This window comes from Phacochoerus africanus, chromosome 3 (genome assembly GCF_016906955.1).
Source record: "Phacochoerus africanus isolate WHEZ1 chromosome 3, ROS_Pafr_v1, whole genome shotgun sequence".
Classification (NCBI taxonomy): domain Eukaryota; kingdom Metazoa; phylum Chordata; class Mammalia; order Artiodactyla; family Suidae; genus Phacochoerus; species Phacochoerus africanus.
The window spans coordinates 127691832-127714411 of record NC_062546.1 but is presented as its reverse complement, the minus strand read 5'-3'; the positions used below and the strand labels follow the sequence as shown (position 1 = coordinate 127714411).

The following is a 22580-nucleotide window of genomic DNA, read 5'->3' as shown; positions in this document are numbered from 1 at the left end:
TACAATCTCTGGCCTCGCCAAGTAGGTCAAGGATCTGGTGTTGCTGTGGTATAGGTCACAGACATAGCTTGGATCCCTTGATGCTGTGGCTGTGGTATATGCTGGGAGCTTTAGCTCTGATTAGACCCCTAGCCTGGGAACTTCCCTATGCTATGGGTGTGGCCCTAAAAAGACCAAAAAAAAAAAAAAAAAAAAAAAAACAAACAAAAAAACAGTATCTCAGTTCAAAAGGAGGCAAGGACAGAGATCCAGGAAACATTTCTAGGAGAAATGGGGAGTAGGAGGAGGCAGCCATGCAGCATATAAGGAACTATCGGAAGATATAAATTAGAAGAAACAGAAAAAGAGGGAGATGGGGAATATGGTGTCTCTGAATCCCAGAAAGAATCCTGAGTATAAAGAAATAGTGAGATTGCAAATGTTTTTCGTAAAGAAAGACTTGCCTATGTTTATAAGCAATAGAGTTGAAGGATTTTGGGTATTAGATGTTGTAAGAATTGGTGCTTGAGTCAGTGATAAACATAACTGTAAAGGAGATGGTTCTGGAGAAGAATAAGGATGTTTTCCTCACAGACACCAAGAAAGAGAGAAGATAACCATGCGACAAGGATAAAGAGAGAAAAAATAAATGTATAAAAATTGGAGTGTCAAGTTCTTTTTGATAGACTAGGTGGAGTGATGGAATGACAAAGAAGGGATAGGACAGCTGGGACTGGGGGCATGGAAAGAAAGAAAAGGTCTAAAATAGATCCCATGGGGAGAGAGCCTGGGAGTGCAGAAAAGACAATTAAGAAGACTGCCAAATAGCAGCAGAGAGCAGATTGAAGTTTGAAAGCATCCAGTTCTAATGAGCCAAATCTGCAATGCTGTTTGCCTCTAGCAGTGCTCTCCCCCCAGGGAGAAGCAGCAAAGAGAACAAGAGTTGGAGGTAACCTATGTTTAGAAATTTGCTACAGGAGCCAAGAAGCAAAGGCTATTCATGAAGAGTCAAATTTTGTGTTCTTCCTTGTAAGTACAGGCCCAACTTACCTGAAGCAAAGAAGGCAACCATCCCTGAGCCAGACCACTGGGGAATATTTCTAAGGAAGTGGGGAAGGTAATTATTGTGAGTCCTGAGCTGAAAGCTGAAACTTTCAAGGAAACAAGAAAGCTTCTCATTTTCTATCACCCTTCTCACCACCACCACCACACTCATGGAGACTACAGCGAGGGAAGAAGCAAAAATTAAATGAGATCAGAAGATTCTTAACAGGCGACTACAGTGAAATGAGCAATTGTGTGCCTGGGTTGGAGCATGGGGGCTGTGTGGATACATTAATATGCAAAAGCGGCAAGTATCTAGAGCTTTATATATTTTTTAGAAATTGGGGTCACTTGTTTTTAAATAAACTACATGCAACCCTCTAAAATAAAAATATGGGTATTATTTGTTACATACTGTTGGAGATTACTAAATAATTACTCTACCGTATAACTGCAGGCTTGATTTTGAATTGAATCCCAACACTTGCTATTGATGCAACACAATCATCCAGAGTGCAGAGGTAACCCCCACCCACCCCATGACCTCCCTGACTTCTCCTCACCCCACTCTCCACATTGTTCACTCTGCTCTAACCACTGGCACCTTCTTTCAGTTCCTGGAATCAATCAAGCTGGTTCCCAACTCAAGTCCCTTGTATCAGCTGATTCTCAGGGTCTGCTGTGTCCTTGCTGTAGTCAGGCCCAGGATGTCCTTCTTTTTTATTTATTTATTTTTATTGAAGTGTAGATGATTTAAATGTTGTGTTAGGTTCAGGTGCACAGCAAAGGGATTTGGTTTATATATATATATATAAAATCTTTTTATACAGATTAAAATATATATATATAATCTTTTTTCAGATTCCTTTCTATTATAAGTTATTACAAGATGTTGAACATAGTTCCCTGTGCTATACAGTAGGTCCTTGTTGGTTATCTTTTTTTTTTGCCCTTTTAAGGCCATATCTGTAGCATATGGAAGTTCCCAGGCTAGGGGTTGAATCAGAGCTGCAGCTGCTGGTCTACACCACAACCATAGAAACTAGGGATCCAAGCTGTGTCTGCAACCTACACCACATCTCAAGCCAACACCGGCTCCTTAACCCACTTAGTGAGGCCAAGAATTGAACCTGCGTCCTCATGGATTAGTCAGGTTCGTTACCACTGAGCCAGAACAGGGAACTCCAGTTATCTATTTCATATGTAGTAGTGTGTATATGTTAATTCCAAACCAGGAGGTCCTTCCTGACAGATGGGTCTCTGCTTAGGTGTCACTTTCTCAGATATTTCCTAACCATCAACCTAAGCCTGGACTCCCTCTTTATTCTATAACCTTGTTTTGTTTCAGTTTTTATTTCTGACAAATTATTATGTGATAATAACAGGCTTATTCATTTTTTTGTTCTCCAGTCTTCCTCCTCTAATTAGAATATAAGCTTCATGAAGAAAAGGATTCTGGCTGTCTTGGTCACCACGACATTGCCAGCATTTCAAATATTTCCAAGCACACAGCATACATTCAATTACTTGTCTCGTGAATGAACAAATGATTAAAACTTAGTATTTTAATGCTAAATATGATGGATAGTTACACTGAGTAAACATTTAGTTACAAGCCTGTGCACTGAAGCACATTAGAGCTAAAATGGTATTATCACTGCCTCAAAACATCACCAAAGATCATATTTGTCATATATAAGAAAAAACATTATGAGAAAGTATTGTGAATGGAAAGATAAAGGAGGAAACATTATGAAAAATGAATCTAAATAAATCTCAGTAAAATTTTAAATGGCTCAGAGAGGTCTAGAAATATAGACAGACTTTGCACAGTTTAACCATGTGTGATTTAATTAGTGTATATATATGCATACAAAATACCAGATAAATTTTCCACAAAATAAATGCTATAAATTTTGAGTAATGTTTTTGCTGTTACGCTCACTTTATTAAATCTAGAAAATAGGCTTAGCTAAGAAGAAGCTGACTTTATCTCTTCTCCATAAAAGGCAATCTCTAAATAAGAAAGTCAGTCCTAGTCAAGTTTTCACATTTTCTGTGGAAAGTAGTCTTTGCCAGTTCACTATTTTTAAAAAAGTGGGGGGGAAAGTAAAATGAAATGTACAGTTCAATGAATAATTTAATGTGGTAAAACTCTAAATGACTTTTCATAGAATATCATTTAACCACAAGTCTCTGAAATCTGACGAAGGCACATCAGTTAAGAAAATATAGGTACATTTTAAAAATAACCTGTTTCAATATTCCCCTAAGATGCCTATGTAGGAAGCCAAAATTCAAAAGAATTAATGAGTAAAGAAACCTCAGGCAAATCAAAATTGAGAGCCATTCTACAAAATACCTGGACTGTACCCTTCAAGTGCCTTAGGGTGAAGAACACAAAGTAAGGTTGAGGAACTGTTCCATCTTGAGACTGAGAAGACAGGTAAACAAATGAAGTCATAATCTTAAACTGATACTGAGCCAGAAAAAAAATAGTTATAATGGAAATTACTAGGACAACTGAAAAAATCTGAATGTGGGCCATGAGCTAAATAATAGCATTGTATCATTGTTTAATATCCTGATTTTTATTCTTAATTGCACCATGATTTTGTATTTAAAAAGTTCTCATTCTTAAGGAATACATACTAACTAGAGATAAGTAGGAAAAATGAATGGAAAGATAGGTAGGTAGGCCAGTAGGCAGGTAGATAGGTAGACAGATGGATAGACAGGGCAAGTGAAAGATTTCTAAAACTCTCAAGTGAAAAAGAAATTTCATTCATGGCAGTGATTAGAATAATAATACGCAATTAATAAAGTATGACCAGCTGTGTCAAAGATAGAACCATATGTTATAAAAAATAAATCAATAAAAAAATATGCTGTTTAAGCTCTAACAATATATTATTACCTCAACAAATGAGATGAAAACTGAAATTTAAATGTAAAGATTTCTTGAACTTGAAGGCTTTATAAATTGGTTTCATGATTTATCAACATATGACATTTTAGAAATATATTATGACATCATTTCAATCTGAATTTAAAAAAAAACTACAGAATTTAAACCATAAGAGAGTTCACAGAAATCAAATTCCAGATGTTGATTGATGAAATGTCTTTATCAATGTCTGCACTGTTCTTAAAAAACTTAAATTTTAAAGTGAAGCACTAGTGATAATAAAGTAATAGTAATATAAGTAGCTTCAGGTGTTATTATATCATTCGCATTTGAAAGAGAAGGGAAAGAAGTTTATGGAGATTAAGTATCTTCCCCAAATTGCAGGTAGGTGTTATGTAACAGATGTACAAAGATTACAATGGCTTTCCTCCCTCTGGTCCTTGGACAAAGCTTTATAGCAAAGTGGGTGATTCTTTCATTATGTAACATCTTCCACCTTTGCATAAGGTTTGAATGCATGTATGATATTATCAATGTTATTTTCCATGCTATAGTTTATACATAATAATTAGCATTTTAAGATTATTAGAATGACATTGGTAGAAAGAATTGAAAGCAAAAATATTTCTTGCTTTCTCCTTACTTGTAGAAAGAGTAAAATTCAAGATGAAAGAAAGAAAGAAAGAAACAAACAAACAAACTAATTATGTGGATATTTCATTATTAGTCTTGAGCATCCTGTAGGTTCCAAACCAATTGGCAATGCTTAGGCCCCAAACAGTACCACTCTGACTTATTGTTTCTTTCCTTTGCCAACCTTATTCTCCTCAGAGAGCATTAAATTGTGAGTGTTCAGGGCATACCAATGTTACGCTGCATCTTAAGGGATAACATACAGCACATAGATATATCAAACCGGAAAAAAAAAAAGGTGATTTTCTTTTGAAAAAATTTTGGTCAAGGTTCTGCTGGGGAAATCTACTGACCCACTTTGAAATTAAAATGCTGTTTCAGTGTACACGCATGCACACACGCACACGCGCGCGCGCACACACATACACACACACACACACACACACACGGAATTTTCCACTGAGGTTGCACTTAGTAGCATATCAAAGCTCTATCAGTGACACTTGAATCACCATCCCTAAGGCAAATTCTTGCATGCTGAGTTCAGGCTGCTCACTAATTACCTTGAATTTATTTTAACCTTAAATCTTAAAAAAAAAAAAAAAGGAATTCAGGAAATCCAATTCTGCAATTAAACTAGAACATCATAATCATTTCTAGAAGTCATCTCAGCTTCCTTTATTTTGCAGTACTTCTGAGTTAACATTACATGTGCAATCATCACAACAGTAAATCTTCGTTTTCAAAGCAGTGTCAACTTAACATTACAAATAAATAAAAGGCAAGTCATTACTTTCATTACTGCTAATTGAGACATCTAGCCCAATCCATGATCGGTATTGAGCATATCATATAATGTTATTACAGAATAAAGAAATGTGATGGCATATCTATGTTTTTACTTACCAGTTGTTTCCACAATGCCTTCTAGGATGACGACAATCTCGAACTGTTCACTTTGCATGCTTCGCTGGGATAGGTCATAAAAGGGGCTTTTGGCATCGATCACGTGGCAAATCGTGAGGGGGGAAACAAGAAAAAGTTGATCTGCCCCTGTACTAAAACCTACATCCAGTTCAAGTTGATCAAGGGGAAGGAACTCACCCTCAGGTGTCTGCCGAGACTAGACAAGCACACAGAAAAAGAGAAGAAATCACCACTTGCACTGAAATTTTCAAGGCAGCCCAACAGTAATTTACATCATTGCCAACATTCTGCGCTATCAATCATCTGCAACAAAATCCAAACAAATCATTATGCAGCTATATTCCAGCAAATGGGCTGAAATACCACATAGCTCATGTGGAACATACATGCATTATTTATAATACACGACTTACTATAATTACCATTCCCTAACTCATGAGCTTTGGAGAAATGCCTGGCCCAACAATGGCTGTTAACACAAATTGTGGAACCGAGTGTACATGTGCTACTGCTTGACATAAATCACTAAATGATAACTCATTACGTGCCAGATGTTTTTTCCTTAAAAAGCTAATAAGTAGGCAATTCTTACAGTTTGTTAATGCTAAAAAAAAGAGTTGATTATAATTTAAAATGATTTATTGCATTATTATAAAGCAAACATAATAATTTATTTTCCCAAGACCTTTGAGAAGTAACAATAAGATATAAACTAGAATAGAAGAGTCAAGAGGTTATCATATTAAATATTAAATAACATTATGTACACAACAGCTCAGATAATAAAAATAAAAGCAGATGCTGTTAGGTAGTGGTTTCCAAACTACTAATAAACTACATTGAAGTTGTTTATTCCTCTATGTATTTGATGAATTGTAAAAACATTGAAAATTTGTACTAAACTGAATATCTTTAAAGCAAAAGTGCAGTTTTAAAAAAATTTCTATTAGCAAATTTGTAGTTTACTGAAACTTCCATAAAGCAGTGGCATTCGGTATCAATATAAATCACTGTAAAGCTTAATTCAACAAACTGCTTTCATGCTTAAAAGAAAATTAAATATGATTATTAACAATTAGCAAACCATGAAAGTGAACTTATCTTTCTTTTCTATTCATTTTCCATATCTGTTGCTTATACTCATGTATAAGCAAATATTTGAGTTTATTTGATGATGATGGTAAAATAAAATCTGGGTTAAGAAGCTGCATATAGAAAAACTGGAGTGGAGAGAGGAGTGCTGCTGGTTGAATGGGGCTTGGAGGAATCCAATATATTTTAAGAGACTCTTTGCAAAGCTAACTTTGAAAAGAAGTTATCTGTAACACTGTCTATCCAATGAATAAGTAGACCGAAGGCAAAATCTTGACCCTCTGGGTTCCAAAAAAGATATTGGCTTTGTAATGAGTCTGAAAACACTGAAAACTATAGTTTAGTAAGTGTCCTCCATAGCAAAACAGAACCAAGAGTTTGAAGCTGGTCATGGATTGCTATGGCAGCAGTTGCAGAGCCTCAAAAGCAGAAAGGCTACTTTGTAATTACTGATACTCAGAAGTTTTACTTTTGCAGAAAGAAAAATCCAATGAAAATATTGAGAGTATTTTTTTTTCTGCCTTGTAGGTAGTTGATTAAAAAAGAAGAAGAAAATGATTACTGACAGACAAAAACATGGCAAAACCTGATGGTGCAAGAATAAAAACAGCAGCTCTAACAACCAATGCTGGAGAAAACTGGGCATTCCTAAGCCAGTAGAAGTCACCTATCTTTTTATACATATTCTCAAATTGGTAAAATATGGATGAGACCAGCATCTTTCCAACTACACAGTTGTATAGCAAAGTATTGATTAATATGGCAAAATAAAAGCCAAACAAAAAACAAAAATAAATAAAAACAAAAGTCTGTGTCATTGTTCTTTCGTCTACTAAGAACAGGTGCTATATAAACACAAGGTGGTATTCTGATGTTTATAATTAGTGAACAGAATTTGGGTCATTGTACTAACTATTCTAAACTCTGCTTTTTCTTCATGAAATAAAAATATTCACAAACATAATTTTTTAAACTCAGTTTCCCATTTACTTTAAAATAATTTCCCCCAAAAAATGTTTTTTTCTAATTTTTATTTATTTATACAAAAACTAAAATTCATCTTCCTTATTTAGATATGTTATTTATAGTTGTACCTCATTCTTAGACTAAGCTATTAGCTTCTATTATTCTCTGCTCATTCAACAACCCATGAAAAGAAGTGGCCTAGAAACAGACAGGCTATCAGGAGAATGCCAACCTAGAATAAGAAATACTTTTATTTTTAGCAAAGCAGTTGATTCATATGTAGGTAATTTAGACTTAAATATGCATGAATCTGTTGCATTCAGAGTGCAGGTTATCTTCTGATTTTAAAAACATGTTCCATATTCTCAAAATTATGCCTATGCACCCACCCCACGTGCTTTATATCCTACCCAAATCTTGGCAGAAACAAAGTTGACAATTGCACCTATTCTGTGATACTATGGGGAAAGTAATACTTCATTTCTTTGAAAGATATTCGCCACACTTACATGTTTTTCAGGTAAGTGAAATTCACTACATATTCACCGAAAATTACTATCCAGTGGATAAATCTTTCTGTAAATGACTCTGAGATACTGCATATAACCACAATTTTATCCTTCCAGTCTTCTTCCTTTTTGTTAGGACAACACATATTTCCACTATCAATATGCTTACCTTGTGATTTTTGTTTGCTGTGATAGATTGGGAAGTCCATTAAAAACTGTGAATTAAGCAGCTTTTCTATTCATAGGAGTGAAGGGTGTATGGCAGGTGCTTAGAGCAGTGGAATTGTTTGAAGTCTGAGCTCCTGACCAGAGCAAGCTTATCTTATCACTGCTCAGGCAAACATGATGTTCCAGAAACCAACATATGCCTACCAAATACATTTCAGAAGCATACACATTCTACTCTAGACTTAAAAGGAATTCTAATCTAGCTTTTTTCTAATTCTGGTGCAATTCCATAGATTTCCCTGGAGCAAGGGGGTAAAAGGCCTATGTTAGTTTTAAGTATCTCAACTTATGTTAAGTGGAATTAGAGAAGTGTTAAGGAACTATAATACACATATGAAAGACACAAAGGAAAAAAAGGAGGTATGCATGTGCCTTTAAAAAATTAAGCTATGATCTGTACCTTAAGTATGTAATAAATGAGTAGCACTGATATTTCATCCATTTCTAATTCTCTTATGACATATTTCACCCAGAAATTTTGATAACAGGCAGAAAAAAATTTAGATTTAAAAAAACAATTTTACCTTTGTTCATTATGTTATCTTAAGAAATATGACAAAAGACGAAATCTTTCGTTATTAGAGCAGTTTGCCCTTGGTCTACATTATCTACTTTAGCTCTATAAAGCTCCTAATTCCAAACAGAACACAAAACTATGATCACTTCCTAGATAAAAATATGTAAATAGATATGATCGAGATCAACAATAATTCAAAACAATTGCTAAAGGTTAATACTGATGCAGTAGATTATTAAAGTTTCTAAGGCTGATTTTGCTTGATGAATCATTTAGAATCTTGATACTATTGAATAAACAAGTGGGGAAAAGATGGAAGAAAAACATTTCATGAAAATTGGTAATTCTTATAAATTTAAAACATAATTTGAAAACCCCAGGACTTGAGAACAGCTTCCATTCAACTTTTACTTTCAATTGTATGGAATATTTTTGAGAAAGAAATAAAGATCTTTATGCCATCTTAACACCTTTATAGTTGGTTGCATTCTAGTGAATTCTGGGAGTTAGAAAAATCAAGGAAATATGAGGCATAAAGTTTGTTTAAATGTATTGTCCCCCCAAAAATTATAAGTAGAACATCATGGACTTTTCAAATGATTTTGTCCAATTTAGGTTTTGGCAATAATTTCTGTTATCCTTCTTAATAAAAATATTGCTATTAAAATGTAGTGTTTCTATTATACACACTTCAATTATATGCCACATGAATCTGTGCCTAGAACTTAAGGTTTGTTGTCTCATTCTACAGTCACAGGTACTAATTTCAAAGAAGCAGCTAATGCCAAATGACTTTGAATTCCCTTAGAGTCCAAAAAGGTCTGCAAGATAATCAATCACAAATTCTGTCTACAGGTGGAAAAAGAATCAAAAGTCACAGATACCTAGAAGGGATTATCATGGTCATGCACTTTACAGACAAATAGCTTTCTTATTACAGATAAAAGACTGCTGAGAACATATTCAAAGACACACACACACACACATATATACACTAAGAACTGCCCTTGTCAGAAGCAGATCAACATTTAGCCATCCTCCTTCTGGGAGATTTGTGATCAGCCTCACACATTCATTCAGCACAGACACGCTTCACCAATACAATCAATCTCTTTGCTGCCTCTCTCCTATCTCTGTAACCATAGCTGTGTTCTAATTATAACCACTGAACTTCTTTGTAGCTCAGATGGAAGATAGGGGAATTTTGAAAAAAAAAAAATTAAAGGAACCCTTTAGTCACTAACATTGGGCTCAAGAGATGTACCTCTCTCGCATTCTAAGGCTTGATCTACGCCCCACCACTTTTCACAAGTCTCCACTGGAAAAGGCAATGAGGGCCAGTGGTCCAGAAAGGAGAAAGAAAAGTAGATTTGAAGATAGAAGGGCAGCTCTTCTTGCCTATCACCTCCTCACCATTTTATCTGTAATTTTACTTCCCTCTTTAACTGTGTCTCCGTATATGCTGAATATATTCTGAAGTCAGAAAGAAATGAGCCAAAAGCAGGTACCAAGATAAAGAACTATGCCTTCTGACTCAAAACAGTTATGATAATAGTTTTGGGCCTCAGACCAAATTTAAGTGAGAAAGAGAAGAAAGTGAACCTAGAATTTCATCTAGATAGTCTACATTTAAATTGTAGGTTTCTTTTGACTCCTTGAGTTTGAAACTCCATCAATACTCAGGTGAAAACAATATGACCAACATCAAGCCTAAAATAAAGATTTTTATTGCTAAGCCAAATATCCTCTAAAATATATTCATTCACCTGAAAAGAAAGTAACTTATAGAATGGAATGTAATTTATCTTGTGATGAATTTTGTGAGACTTTTATACCATTCAAATGAAAGAACAGCTCTGTAATTCCTTGAGGACTTTTTACGGAATTTATAATAACCATGGCCAGGATTTGTAACCCTATTTGCACATTCTCCTCCTACTCACCAAACACCCTCAAATCCACCAAGTGCTTTTTCCTGCTTCTCTTCATCATTTGTTCTTACCTACTGCTGTTTATTTGTGGGTCTTTATGTCCTTATTTCTGTTCACACTGTATTCCCCTGAGTACAAGCCACCCTGTACTTTTCAGGAACCATATTAAAAATAAACAAATCAAAACAAATAAAACAACATATTACTCCTTTTTTAAAAAAGTAATAATTATAACCTTTAAAAAGAACCCAAGTTCTATACCTATTACAGAATTATTGTACTTGTGTCAGAGAAAGCAAAGCTAGACTAAATAAGAACTTAGTTTTTTAAAAGACACAACAAACCCACCTCAAAAAATTCACTGGCCATTATAAGATCTAGTCTCAAGAGTTCTGGGGTAATCAGTCTTAGACTCCTTGAATATTTTTGCCAACTACTTGTATAACTTTCAGAAGAAGAGTTTTTAATAGATATTCATTTGCGAATTTATTTTTTAAAAGGAGGTAGCCAACTATCTTAAGATTAAAATAAACTGCAAATTGGTCAAAACCAATTGGAGAAAAGAGTTAGTCATACAAATAGGGTCATATAGAGTCAAAACCATAATTGCATTTAAGTGCAAGATACAGAATGAAGACAATCTAATAAATATATGAAAAAAATCAGGAATCACAGTGGTTAAAAGATTCACATAATGTTAAGACATATGAAGAGGAAAAAGAGCTTATTAGTTTTACAGAGGACAATTTTGGTTTTTATTGCATCTGCACTGACCGCATTCATATGTGGAAGCCAGAAAGCATCCAATTTTGAGTATCCATATAAATGTAGAGCAGAAAGATGACTATAAAAATAATGTATGTGATACATTAGAAGATAACTCTTCAGCATTCCCTTTCATTAAGTGAAAGTTAAGGGTTGCACAGCTGACCTCCTAGAAAAGAAAGGTGATGACTATTTGCAGTGAATAAAAATATGAAGATATAAAATGATATTTCCATGAGAAAAACTTATCCTTATCTTTTAATTTCAAAATATGGGTCTAACAACAGTTGATTTTATCTTTACTTTACGTAACTAAGGTTTGACTGGGTGTCTATATAAGATGTAAGCCTAGGGCAGTTAACCATTAGCATTAGATTTATAGAAAGGAGTGAGATTTCCAAAACCTTTAAACCCAACACTAAATTACAGGGTCCAATGTTTCAACCATTAATTTCAACTTCCTAATGCAAGATTTTTATTAAAACTTTAAACTGGATATTATATTAACATGACCATTCTATTCATTAGTTCCTAAATTCTAGGTTAGAAAAAGAAACAACTAAAATAAATTGAAGATTCAAATAAAACATCAATATAGGGGTGAAAAGAGGAAAACAGAACATTCATCTTAAAGGAGCTTTGTATAGCTGTATTTAAAATAACATAAAATTTAAAGGATAACTTCTAATTATATTCTTAAATTCTTATTTAAACTGCTTTATTCTTTTCTAAGTATAAAAAGGGCTGATCATTCCATTCATGAAGTTGGAAGATCTATATTTGAATACTGAAATAAATTTCCGTATCTGCAAGCTTAGAAGACAGGAAGAATTGAAATAAAATTTACTTTCCTATATGTTAACAATTAAAAATTAGGCAGAAAAGTTATTTTAAAAACTTCCATCAAAACTTAGAGAATTCAAAAATATGCATGGAAAATTTCATAATAGCAAGGATTAGAAAGCCATATGCATGCTAGTACTGTTTCTGCAAAAATAGAAAGTGCTTTACAATCATCAAATAGAATTCTTATCTTAATACCAATAAATAAGCTTTTAATTCAGCAAATGAGAAAACAGTAATAGAAAAATTTAAATGAAATTAAATTAGGTAACAGGAAGAACTTATATAGGCTATAATTACTACTATTAAATATTGTTTTCTTAAATTTCTATATATTTCTCTGTATTAAAGATACATAAATCTTTAGCACATAAAAATATATAAATTTTAAGAGTCAAACAGGTTAAGAGAAGAAACCTGAATATGTGTAATAATAATAAGAATGCATAGGAATGATATCAAAATATTATGGCTTTAAAATTTTGGTATAGCTTCTCTTTAAAAACATAGTTGGCTGTTTTAGGTCACTTCATCTCAGTCCCTAAGAGAAAAGGAGAGTAACTTATTAAAGACAGATCTTCCCTCTAATTTTGCTGAATGTTATTAATTTCCTAATAAAACACAACTCCTTTTTAATGAAATCTAAGGAAATGACAAGAAGTATGAGAATTCACTTTAATCATCATGGCTACAGGAAAAATCAACTTCCAGCAAACTACACTAATTGGCTGGATGAAGAGCTGCCATGGATCAACCCTCTTCCTTCACAAAAAAAGCAGGACAAAATTTCATGATAATTTTGTTTAAATATAAATGGATGCCACATACCAGTAACTTTTACTTTTAGCACTGATATCTTCCCAACAAAAGTAAAGAATTAGATAAGAATATTATACCTATTGTTTTAATTAGATGTTTTCATCACCTTGTGTTAATATAGCACCTTGCTCCAGATTTTCCAACACTCAAAATCTTTACTTTTTAAAATCAGGACACTCCTTTTGGTATATAAGGTACATGGCCTTATGCATAAAAATCACTATCGGTGTCCTAAAACCACTGCAGAAACTAGGTGATTCAGATTCACTATAATTTTGTAAAAACAAAAACCAACACCAAAATCTGCCATTTAGATTAATTCTAATTATTTCTGGCTTTGTTAAAATACAACTGGACAAAATCTAAAAATATCTAAAATATGTTTCCTTAAAAAGATATTTGTTTTAATAGATGCATTTATATGTTTGAAAAACTAAAGAACAGCAATAACTGACCTTTAAAGCCTAATTTTAGGTTTCTAATAGACCAATCAATATAATAAACTACTCTTCCGTAAGAATCTCAAAGTGACATATAAGAGTTTCTTCCATGATGAGACTTTTGCCCTATATTAGCAAAGTGTGCCTGGTAGGCCTACTTATCCTAAAAGGGGTTACATACCTTGTTCTGTTCATAGAAACAGGCACATACAACAAGCACCCCTGCAACAAACATGGCTACAACATGTTTAGCCTGATCCAAACAACTCAGGTCAAATAGTGGTACTCAGCACAATATATTACTATAAATTAAAAGAAAAAAATGGCATGCAGCTCATTGGAGTTGATTATGAAGAATATGATCTACTCAAATTACTTATTCACAGTTAATTAACATATACATCAGTATCAGGTTGAAATTTTTCCACTAAGCTACACACAACGTTTATTTACTGTGTATAGCATAGTAAATATGCATATGATGTGGAGTGACAGGACAACTCGGCAGCTTTAATTCTAACTCTATACTGAGCAAGATGGTCAAGCGTGATTAGGGTAAGACCTTACAAACGTAATGAAAATGACACAAGAGGCAAACTTTTTAAAGCACACTGGATCACTTTTAAATACCATCTAAACTAAGGCTGTGTAAAACAATATAGATTTGTAGAGTAGAGAGGGAGACCTTAAAAGCAAAATCTCAACTTAAATAGTTATCAGAGTTTCATTTTATTAATGCCAAGTTCTGAATGGGGCTATGGTTTTCTATGCAATCTCGGATAAACTTTTAAGATTTCAATGAGGTCATCTTTTCCAATTTAAGAACATCTGAAAACCACCTAAGGTGAATCCCTCAAAAAGATGAACTGTAAATAACATATAGAGAGCTAGGCTTGTATTCCTCATTCCCAGACTCTAATTGGTTGAGCGATTAGAGTGGGCTTCTCTTCTTGTTTGTAGTAGTGCCCTCTAACGACTGGATGTACCTTGCCTTAATAATCACTCCATGAGCAATTTGTTTTAGCATTTTACATTGCTGATGGTAGGAAGCAATCTTCTTTAATGGATGCTGAAAAGCTTCAAGTGAAATCTGTAAATTGACAAAGGCTTCATAGAAACAGGCAATTAAGAATAAAATTAATAAGACACTCGACGGGAAAAGCACTCATGCTTTCATAGAATACTTCTCTAGGAAAATAAGTAGTAAAAACAAAAATTGAAAACAACCAGGTGTTGCTTCTTCCACTTTATAAACTGCTTCTCTGTTCTGTGTGTTTGTTAAAAAGGTGACCACAGATAGAGTAAATGTTATTGGGTCTGAAGCTATTGCTTTCCACCTGCTAATACTATGGGGGGGAAGGGATCAAGAAAATCCATAAGTGAAAACTGAAGCAAGTTCAGCACCTTTTTCTTCAAACAAGAGCTGTTCAGTTTTAATACTTCAGGTTTACTGGGGCAGTGTACTGACAGCAAATCAAAAGATCTCTAAAGAGCAAAGCGGCAAGGGTAGAAAAGAGAACAGGGCACCTTGGACCTCAGGGGTCTAGGAGCCAAAACCACTCTGTTACTAGTCCAGAAAGTGATAAAGTATATTCGATGACTATAATTAGAATAAAACAAAATAAATGAGCAGGAGAGTGAGTGGGAAAAGAACAGAACTGTCTATTGTACTCTTTGCCCAATCTCCACCCCTAAGTCCCCAACTCCCAAGAAAAGAAGTTTACCTGTAGCGATAGATAAGACTAGGAGCCTGATGGTGGCTCTCAGATGAGTTAATTCCCAAGTTTGAGGGTTGGCAGTGGCCAGGTGGGGAAGGGGCGGGCAGCACTTACTTTGAGCAGCTTACAGCGGATCTGCGCGGAGACCATGTGGCTGTTGCGCAGGTTGCCCACTCGGAACATGAGCGTGAGTTTTCCGTCCCTCATAGAGATCACCGCGTGCTCGCTAAACATAAGGGTCTCCGCGCGCTTCTTGGGCTGGGACATCTTGATGAACATGCAGCCTATGAGGAAGGCGTCCACGATGGAGCCGAGAATGGACTGGAAGAGGAAGAGGATGATGCCCTCAGGGCACTTGTCGGTGATGTAACGGTAGCCATAGCCGATGGTGGCCTCGGTCTCGATGAAGAAGAGGAAGGCGGAAGGGAAGTTATAGACATTGGCCACGCAGGGCGTGTAGTTGCCGACGTGGGCTTTGTTCAGGTCGCCCCGAGTGTAGGCGATCACCCACCACATGGACGCCATGAAGAGCCAGGCCACGGTGTAGGTGAGGATGAAGATGAAGAGGTTCCAGCGCCACTTGAGGTCCACCAGGGTGGTGAAGAGGTCCGAGAGGTATCGGCTCGTTTCGCTGCCCAGGTTGCCGTGCTGGACATTGCACCGGCCGTTCTTGTCCACGAACCGCTGCCGCTTCTTCTTGGGCACAAGCTGCTGCTGCTGCGGGCCCTGGCCCGGGCCCTGGGGCTGCAAGCCCGAGCCGCTGGACGAGGTGGTCACTACCTGGTAATCGTCCCCAAATTTCCTTCGGAGTGCAGACATAATACGGAGGGGCGAGCCAGATTCAAATGCGAAGCAAAGGCGCAGGAGCCGAGCGCTGCAAACCAGCACCAATAAGGAGGTGGGGGCGGGAGAGAAAGGGGGGACAAAAGCGAGCGCGCCTGGGGGGGGGGGCGCGCCCGGCAGGTAGCTGCAGTTTCTGCCCCCTGCACACGTTTCTCCTCCCCTGGGACAGAGGCTTTCTCTCCACGCTGAGTCTTAAAAAAAAAAAAGTGTTCTTCCACACTCAAGGCAGGAAGGCTGCAAGGACCAGGAACCCAAGCGCAAATTTGCCTACAAGCTTTTCCAACCTTCTCTTTGCTTCCCCCACCACCGACATCTCTGGGGCCACCTCTTGCCTTCCCGCAACCCTCCTGACTATCCTGCAGCACTCTCAAACTGTTTTTAAATTAATGCCTTGACAAGCGAGTTCCACCCCACCTGCCAACTCGTCAGGCTGCCGAAGATGCGCTACCTGCTCGGACCAGACCCTCCCCCCTCCCCGGCGCTCCCCGATCGCCCGCCCCCCCCGGACGGCTCCCGGCTCCCCCCAGCGCTCCTGCCTCCTATCTTTTGGCCAAAATCCCGCCCAAAGGCATGTCTGCCCCGCACGGGTGCAGCAGCCCCTACCCACGCCCTCCGGGCTCAGAGTCCCTGCTCCAGACTCCAGAGACGCGTCCGCCTACGGTCCACCGGCCGCCGAGTTTTTGCGCGCGCCACAGGGCCCTCGGGCTGACCCTCAAGGGCCCCTAAGCCGCCCCCGCGCGCGGCAGAGACGCGGCGGTGCGCTAAAACCGAGCACTCACCGAAGGGGAGAGGGCGGGAGGCGGTGCAGCCGGCGCCAGCGACTGCCTGGCCTCGCACTCTGGACTCAAGGCTGTTTTTCTCGCCCCCACTTTTCCTGGTACACCACGATGGGCGCCAATGCAGGTCCCCCAAGCTCCGCACCTTCCTGAGGGCACTACGCTGCCCTCACCAGAAGGATCCTGGCGCGCCGGGCACAGGCCGACTTGGGAGCGGGACTTGAGGGTTCCTTGGAGCCGTGCTCCCCTAGCAGGCGACCACGGTACTGTTTTTGGGGGTTTCAGCCTCGGGCCGTGGGTCAGACTCTCGGGTTAAAAACCAGCGCCGCTGCTGCTTTTCCTCTGCTTCACGGTGACTTCCTCTTCCTCTTCCCTCCTTGGTCTCCCACTCCTGGTCCGCACCTCTGTGGCCCCGGCTAGAAGAAGAGAAGCGCAAACAGGGGGCGGCGGGAGAGTGGTGTATGTGTCGGTGCGTGTGATCAGCTGCAGAGCCGCGCTAGCCCCGCCTGTCCCTGCCTTCCCCCGCCGTTTCACCAGCCTGAATTGCACCTCCGCGCCTCAGTTGAGCCTGCGGTGTCTGGCAGCTCAGGAAAAAGCGAGCCCCTCCAATGAAAAGCGACTCTAAATCTGCCCCCAAAGCTAACAAACTCTCCTTCCTCGCCCCCCTGCATCAGGCATAAAGTCCCCAGCAAGCAGCAAATGCTGCTCTTTGAAAGAAGTACAATATGCCTCTATAACTATGGCTCTTATTTAAACCCGGATGCCTGGGTTTGGGGAGCATCATAAACAGAGACCCCAACTGGCTTCAAGATAGGCATGTTCAGAACTCAGAGTTTCAAGTAGCAGAAGGGGCTCAAGATGGGAACAGAGAAGAGGGGAGATACTCATAGGAAAGCTCACAACACTGCTGAAAATGGCTCTATTAGAAAGGCTCAGAATGCCGGGAGTTAATGTGTGGCTGTAATTGAGAAAAGGCGGCTGGATTGTAATGTCCCAGGCCTGGCAGTTAATGGATGGGGCAAAGTGCAGAAATAGCTAATATAGTGCCCATGCGTAAACATCAGCTTATTTACCACATTTCATGTTTGTTTTAAAATGCCATGGTCTTTTATGGCATGTTCCATTCAGTCCAGATACACAAAATTGATTTTGTTGGAAAATCATCAAATGGTAGGGTTGTAAAAGCAAGGGGCTGCTGTAAGACTCCTCTGCAAAGGAAATTCTACTAGTTCTCTGCCAGTAACTGCTCCCTTCTAAGTCTTTACCCCTAAACCTTAGCGTTTGGGAAGCCCTGCACCTCGGCAGCCCTAGGTAGAAAACTCTTTCTCTGCCATTTGATTCAAACATTTATCCCGGGTTACAGACTTTGCCTGCAGGCTCTGTGATAAGAGGTCAGTGACTGCAATTCTTTAGGATTACATAAAAGGGGAAAGTGACACTGTGGGAGGTGGAAACTGCTCTGGGCCTGAATCATAAGACTTGATTTGAGTTCTGGCCCTGCCATTTACAAACTGTGTGACCCTGGGCAAGTTGCTAAATATCTTTGATCCCCAACTTTCTATTCACAAAAACTGGAAGTTTGACATCTTCCCAAAGTTGGTACCTGAAAAAGAGAATGCCTGTGGTTATATTAACTACTTTTGCTGTGAAGGATGTCATATCCTGGGCTGTAAAGTTGCAATAAGGCCAAGAGACAAGAAATGAATGTTTGGAGTTGGCCCCATGCTGTGAGCTAACACATATTCTTCTCTCATCTCTGTCTACTCTCCCCCTAAATCATGATGCCCTTGCCAAACTAGCTTCTTTCAATTCCTGAAACCCACTGAACCACAATCTCCATCCTGCACCTTTGCCTATCTGTGTTCTCTTTTTGGAATGTTCTTATCCTGGCACTCTGTGATGCTGACTTCTTGAACTCAGTATGAATGTGTCCTCCTCAAGAAGTCCCTTCACTAGCCTCCCAGGTACTCCCTATCATATTGCTAGTTCATTGATATGGTTTCTCTATCCACCTCCATCAGAGTCCTGGAATGTAAGGGCAAGAACTTGAGCTGTCTTGTTCACTGCTAGACCCCCAACACCTAGAGCATTACCTGTTACATACTAGGTCCACAATAAATATTTGTTGGGTCAATAACATGCACCAATCTACATACATCATTAGAAACACCACATGCAGTAGTGCAGAATTAAAAGTCATCACTAAATCAGGTCACTTAAATAATTAAAGTAAAAGAATACATAAATTTTAAGAAAGTAATACTTCCTGTGCTTGTTAGCTTTAGAACTGGTATTCAGGAGTTCCCGTCGTGGCGCAGTGGTTAACGAATCCGACTAGGAACCACGAGGTTGCGGGTTTGGTCCCTGCCCTTGCTCAGTGGGTTAACGATCCGGCGTTGCCGTGAGCTGTGGTGTAGGTTGCAGAAGCGGCTCGGATCCAGCGTTGCTGTGGCTCTGGCGTAGGCCAGTGGCTATAGCTCCGATTAGACCCCTAGCCTGGGAACCTCCATATGCCGTGGGAGCGGCCCAAGAAATAGCAAAAAGACAAAAAAAAAAAAAAAAAGAACTGGTATTCAATCAGTTGCAAATCCTTTTCATTGTCCCCCTGTATTAGCTCTCTTTAAAAAATGCTACTTTCTTCAAATTCCCATTTCATTTTAGGCCCAAAGTCAAATAATGTTCTTGCCTTCAGTCTCTTACTCCTTCAAATTGTGCTACTTAGCATTACTAGTTCCTTAGAATCATGTATGATTAGCAGTGGCTTTGGAAACCAAAGAGCTCTCTGATTATTTCGTTTGGTTATTTTATTTTCTTGTTTGTTTGTTTTTTGCTTTTTAGGGCTGCACCCTCAACATATGGAGGTTCCCAGGCTAAGGGTCAAATCAGAGCTACAGCCACTGGCCTACTCCACAGCTACAGCAATTTGGGATCCAAGCCACATCTGTGACCTACACCACAGCTCACGGCAAAACCAGATCCTTAACCCACTGAGCAAGGCCAGGGATCGAACCTGCAGCCTCATGTTTACTAGTTGGATGGATTCATTTCTGCTGCACCACAATGGAAGCGCCCGATAATTTCATTTTCAAGGCTTTTAAACATTCCCACCTTTTGAAAAAACACTTTTCTATGAAAAACTTTCCCCATTCCCAATAATCAAGTTTATAAGCAAATAATTTTATGCTTCAAGAGACATGGTCTAGTCCAGGGATCAAAAAGGGAAAATGCCAATGTCACAGTCACAGAGCTAATAAGTGGAAACTTTGAGATTTGAACCCAAGATAATGTATCTCCAGAAGCTGGCTGCTCTGCCATCTCTTACCAGGTACCTAGAAAAAGAGTCCACAGTTCCTGATCCCTAGCCAGTGTCTCCCTCTGCTCCACCACACTCCTTGTGTAGCTTTAGATCTAAGGTCTGCCAGAATATGGCTTAACCTATCTTTCCAAAATTAGCTCCTACCTTCTTTTTAATGTGGTCTCTGTTCCAGGGCAACTTTGATTATTAGCAATTCCTCGAACATTCCCTACATTAACTGCATTTGTTCAATTTCTTTCCTGTCACTTAAATATTCTTTTGCTATCCCCGCAAAAGCCAAATTACTATCTCTAGTGTACACATGAAGGAAGTGAAAAATTTCTTCAGCTTTGATTTCAAGTGCCATCTTCCCTGCCTTCATTCCATCTTCCCACTAGCTGTAATCCATCCATTCCCTGAATGCTTACTCCCCTAGATTTACAATTTTGTGGTATTTTCTTTTTAGCCTATATCTGAGCTCAGAATTCACCAAGATTTCCCCCATTAAATAGCAAGCACCCCAAGCATTCACCTGTTACTATTTCAAACCATCCAGCACTCCAGCTATCCAACCTTGTCTTGCACATGAAAATATTTAATGCATTTTTACTGAGGACTAAAATGTATTGAGCCCATTTTAACGTGCCAAGCAACTTGCTTGGAACTTTACAGTTAGTCTTCCCATTACATAGCTAGCAATATGGTAAGAACAGGGATTCACAAATCATGCCTGCCCATTTTCAAGGTTTTAATTCTTTTAGACAAATAGTACTGCCTGATGAGTTAAAGATTTTTTCAAGATGTCATCATGTCATACTTTAAATGTTTCTGAGACTTTGACCTATTTGTGACATTGAGTCCAACTCCTTGAAAATGTTTAAAGATGAACCAAACTCATCTTCCCCTGTCAGGACAGCTGCTTCCATGATGAGGTTCTGGAAGGCAGCCAGCCCCCATGGTGCTGAGGCCAGGCAAGATGTGTGGGGAATGCATGACAGAAGGCCACCTAATCAGGTGCTGTCTGATGAACTGAAGTGAAACACCATAAACAGAATGGGTCAAAGGAAGGAGAGGCACACAATTTCAGCCAAGGCCGCAAAGCCAGAATGATCTGGAAAATATAACTACAGAAAACACAATCATTTGGAGTCTAACATCTAAACAAACCACCATACAGTTCTTAACTGGGGAGTGGGGAGTGGGGGTGGGTCAAAGCTATATTTAATAACAAACTCAATTCAAAACCAACTACATATTTATTCTTTCCATAAAGTATTGCTGGCAATGTCTTATTTGCTGTGTCCAAAATTAGGAATAGCATAAATAAATGTAACTTTAAAAATGAAAGATATGATTCTGTGTTTTAATACTGAAAAAGCATGACTTTGCACATGTACTCACCCTATTATATAACTGAACAGTGTGGAGAAAAGAGTATATTTAATGTAAAAGAAAAAAACCTCTGCCCCTGAGAAGTCCAAATTCTAAAAATGATTTAATCCACCAACTGTGAAAAAAGCAAGGCTTTGAAGATCTCAGCATACCTGGAGTCCATCACCTTGTCAGTCACTTATTGCTACTGTGACTGCCACCAGGGGACAGTCTGCATGGCCAGAAATATTAATTACTCCCAGGTGAAAACGGAATTATATTTAATACTCCTTTACTCCCAACCCTAGCATTCTCCAAAGTCAAGTGAAGAGATGGGCAGGCTTGGGAATCTAAAGCTATTATGCTTCAAAAGGTGACACATTCCCATTAACCACCATAAATTCTGCTATATCTGGGAAGAGGTCACTCTTTGAAATTCTATATGCAATTTTGGGCAATAGAATGGTGTTCCTTTTTTTTTTTTCAACCCTCCTAAAAAAAGAATACTGAAGTTATTTTCTCTCTTGCCAAAAAAAGAAGAAAAAAAAAAAAGAAGAAAAGGAGAAATCAGTTTGAGATTTGATTGCGCAGATTTGAGCACAGAGGCACTGCCATACCGTGGCAGATGACTCATCTAGCCTTTCATCTTGGCTCCAAACCCTGGCCTCTGCCCGAGGATTCAGAGAAAGGCAAAATGCCATTGTCACTTAGAGACCATTTATTTAGCAAAGTTTTCCTGACTTAAACCTTCTCTTTACTCCAGTGCTGTACATGAGAATACTCTGGTTTATGAAAGAATAACGACTTTTTAAAAAATCTTCTAGAACTCAAGGTCTGTTAGAAAAGAAATAACTGTTTTTATCAGATTCAAGCATTTTTTAGAAGTGTATGAAGAGAAAAAGAATTTCCTATCTTTATTATGTCAGTTGAAATTTTACTTCTGAGGATTTCTCCCCTGAGAATATCAGTGAAGTCC

The 22580-nt window shown here is 38.3% G+C and overlaps 1 protein-coding gene across 2 annotated transcripts in view; it reads right to left on the bottom strand.

Moving 5' to 3' along the window:
- KCNJ3 (potassium inwardly rectifying channel subfamily J member 3) overlaps window positions 1-16606 on the bottom strand; it is a 148577-nt gene extending 131971 nt beyond the window's left edge. Inside the window, exons 1-2 of one of the 2 annotated variants that reach the window (XM_047772643.1) lie at window positions 15434-16601; window positions 5471-5687 (exon numbers count right to left, since the gene is read on the bottom strand). In XM_047772643.1, the coding sequence (XP_047628599.1) occupies window positions 5471-5687; window positions 15434-16138 (922 nt within the window). In that variant the 5' untranslated portion in view covers window positions 16139-16601. Of the gene's footprint in view, window positions 1-5470; window positions 5688-15433 lie in introns of both variants that reach the window. The other variant, XM_047772644.1, reaches the window with a different exon arrangement.
- Between the last annotated feature and the right edge of the window lie 5974 nt (window positions 16607-22580).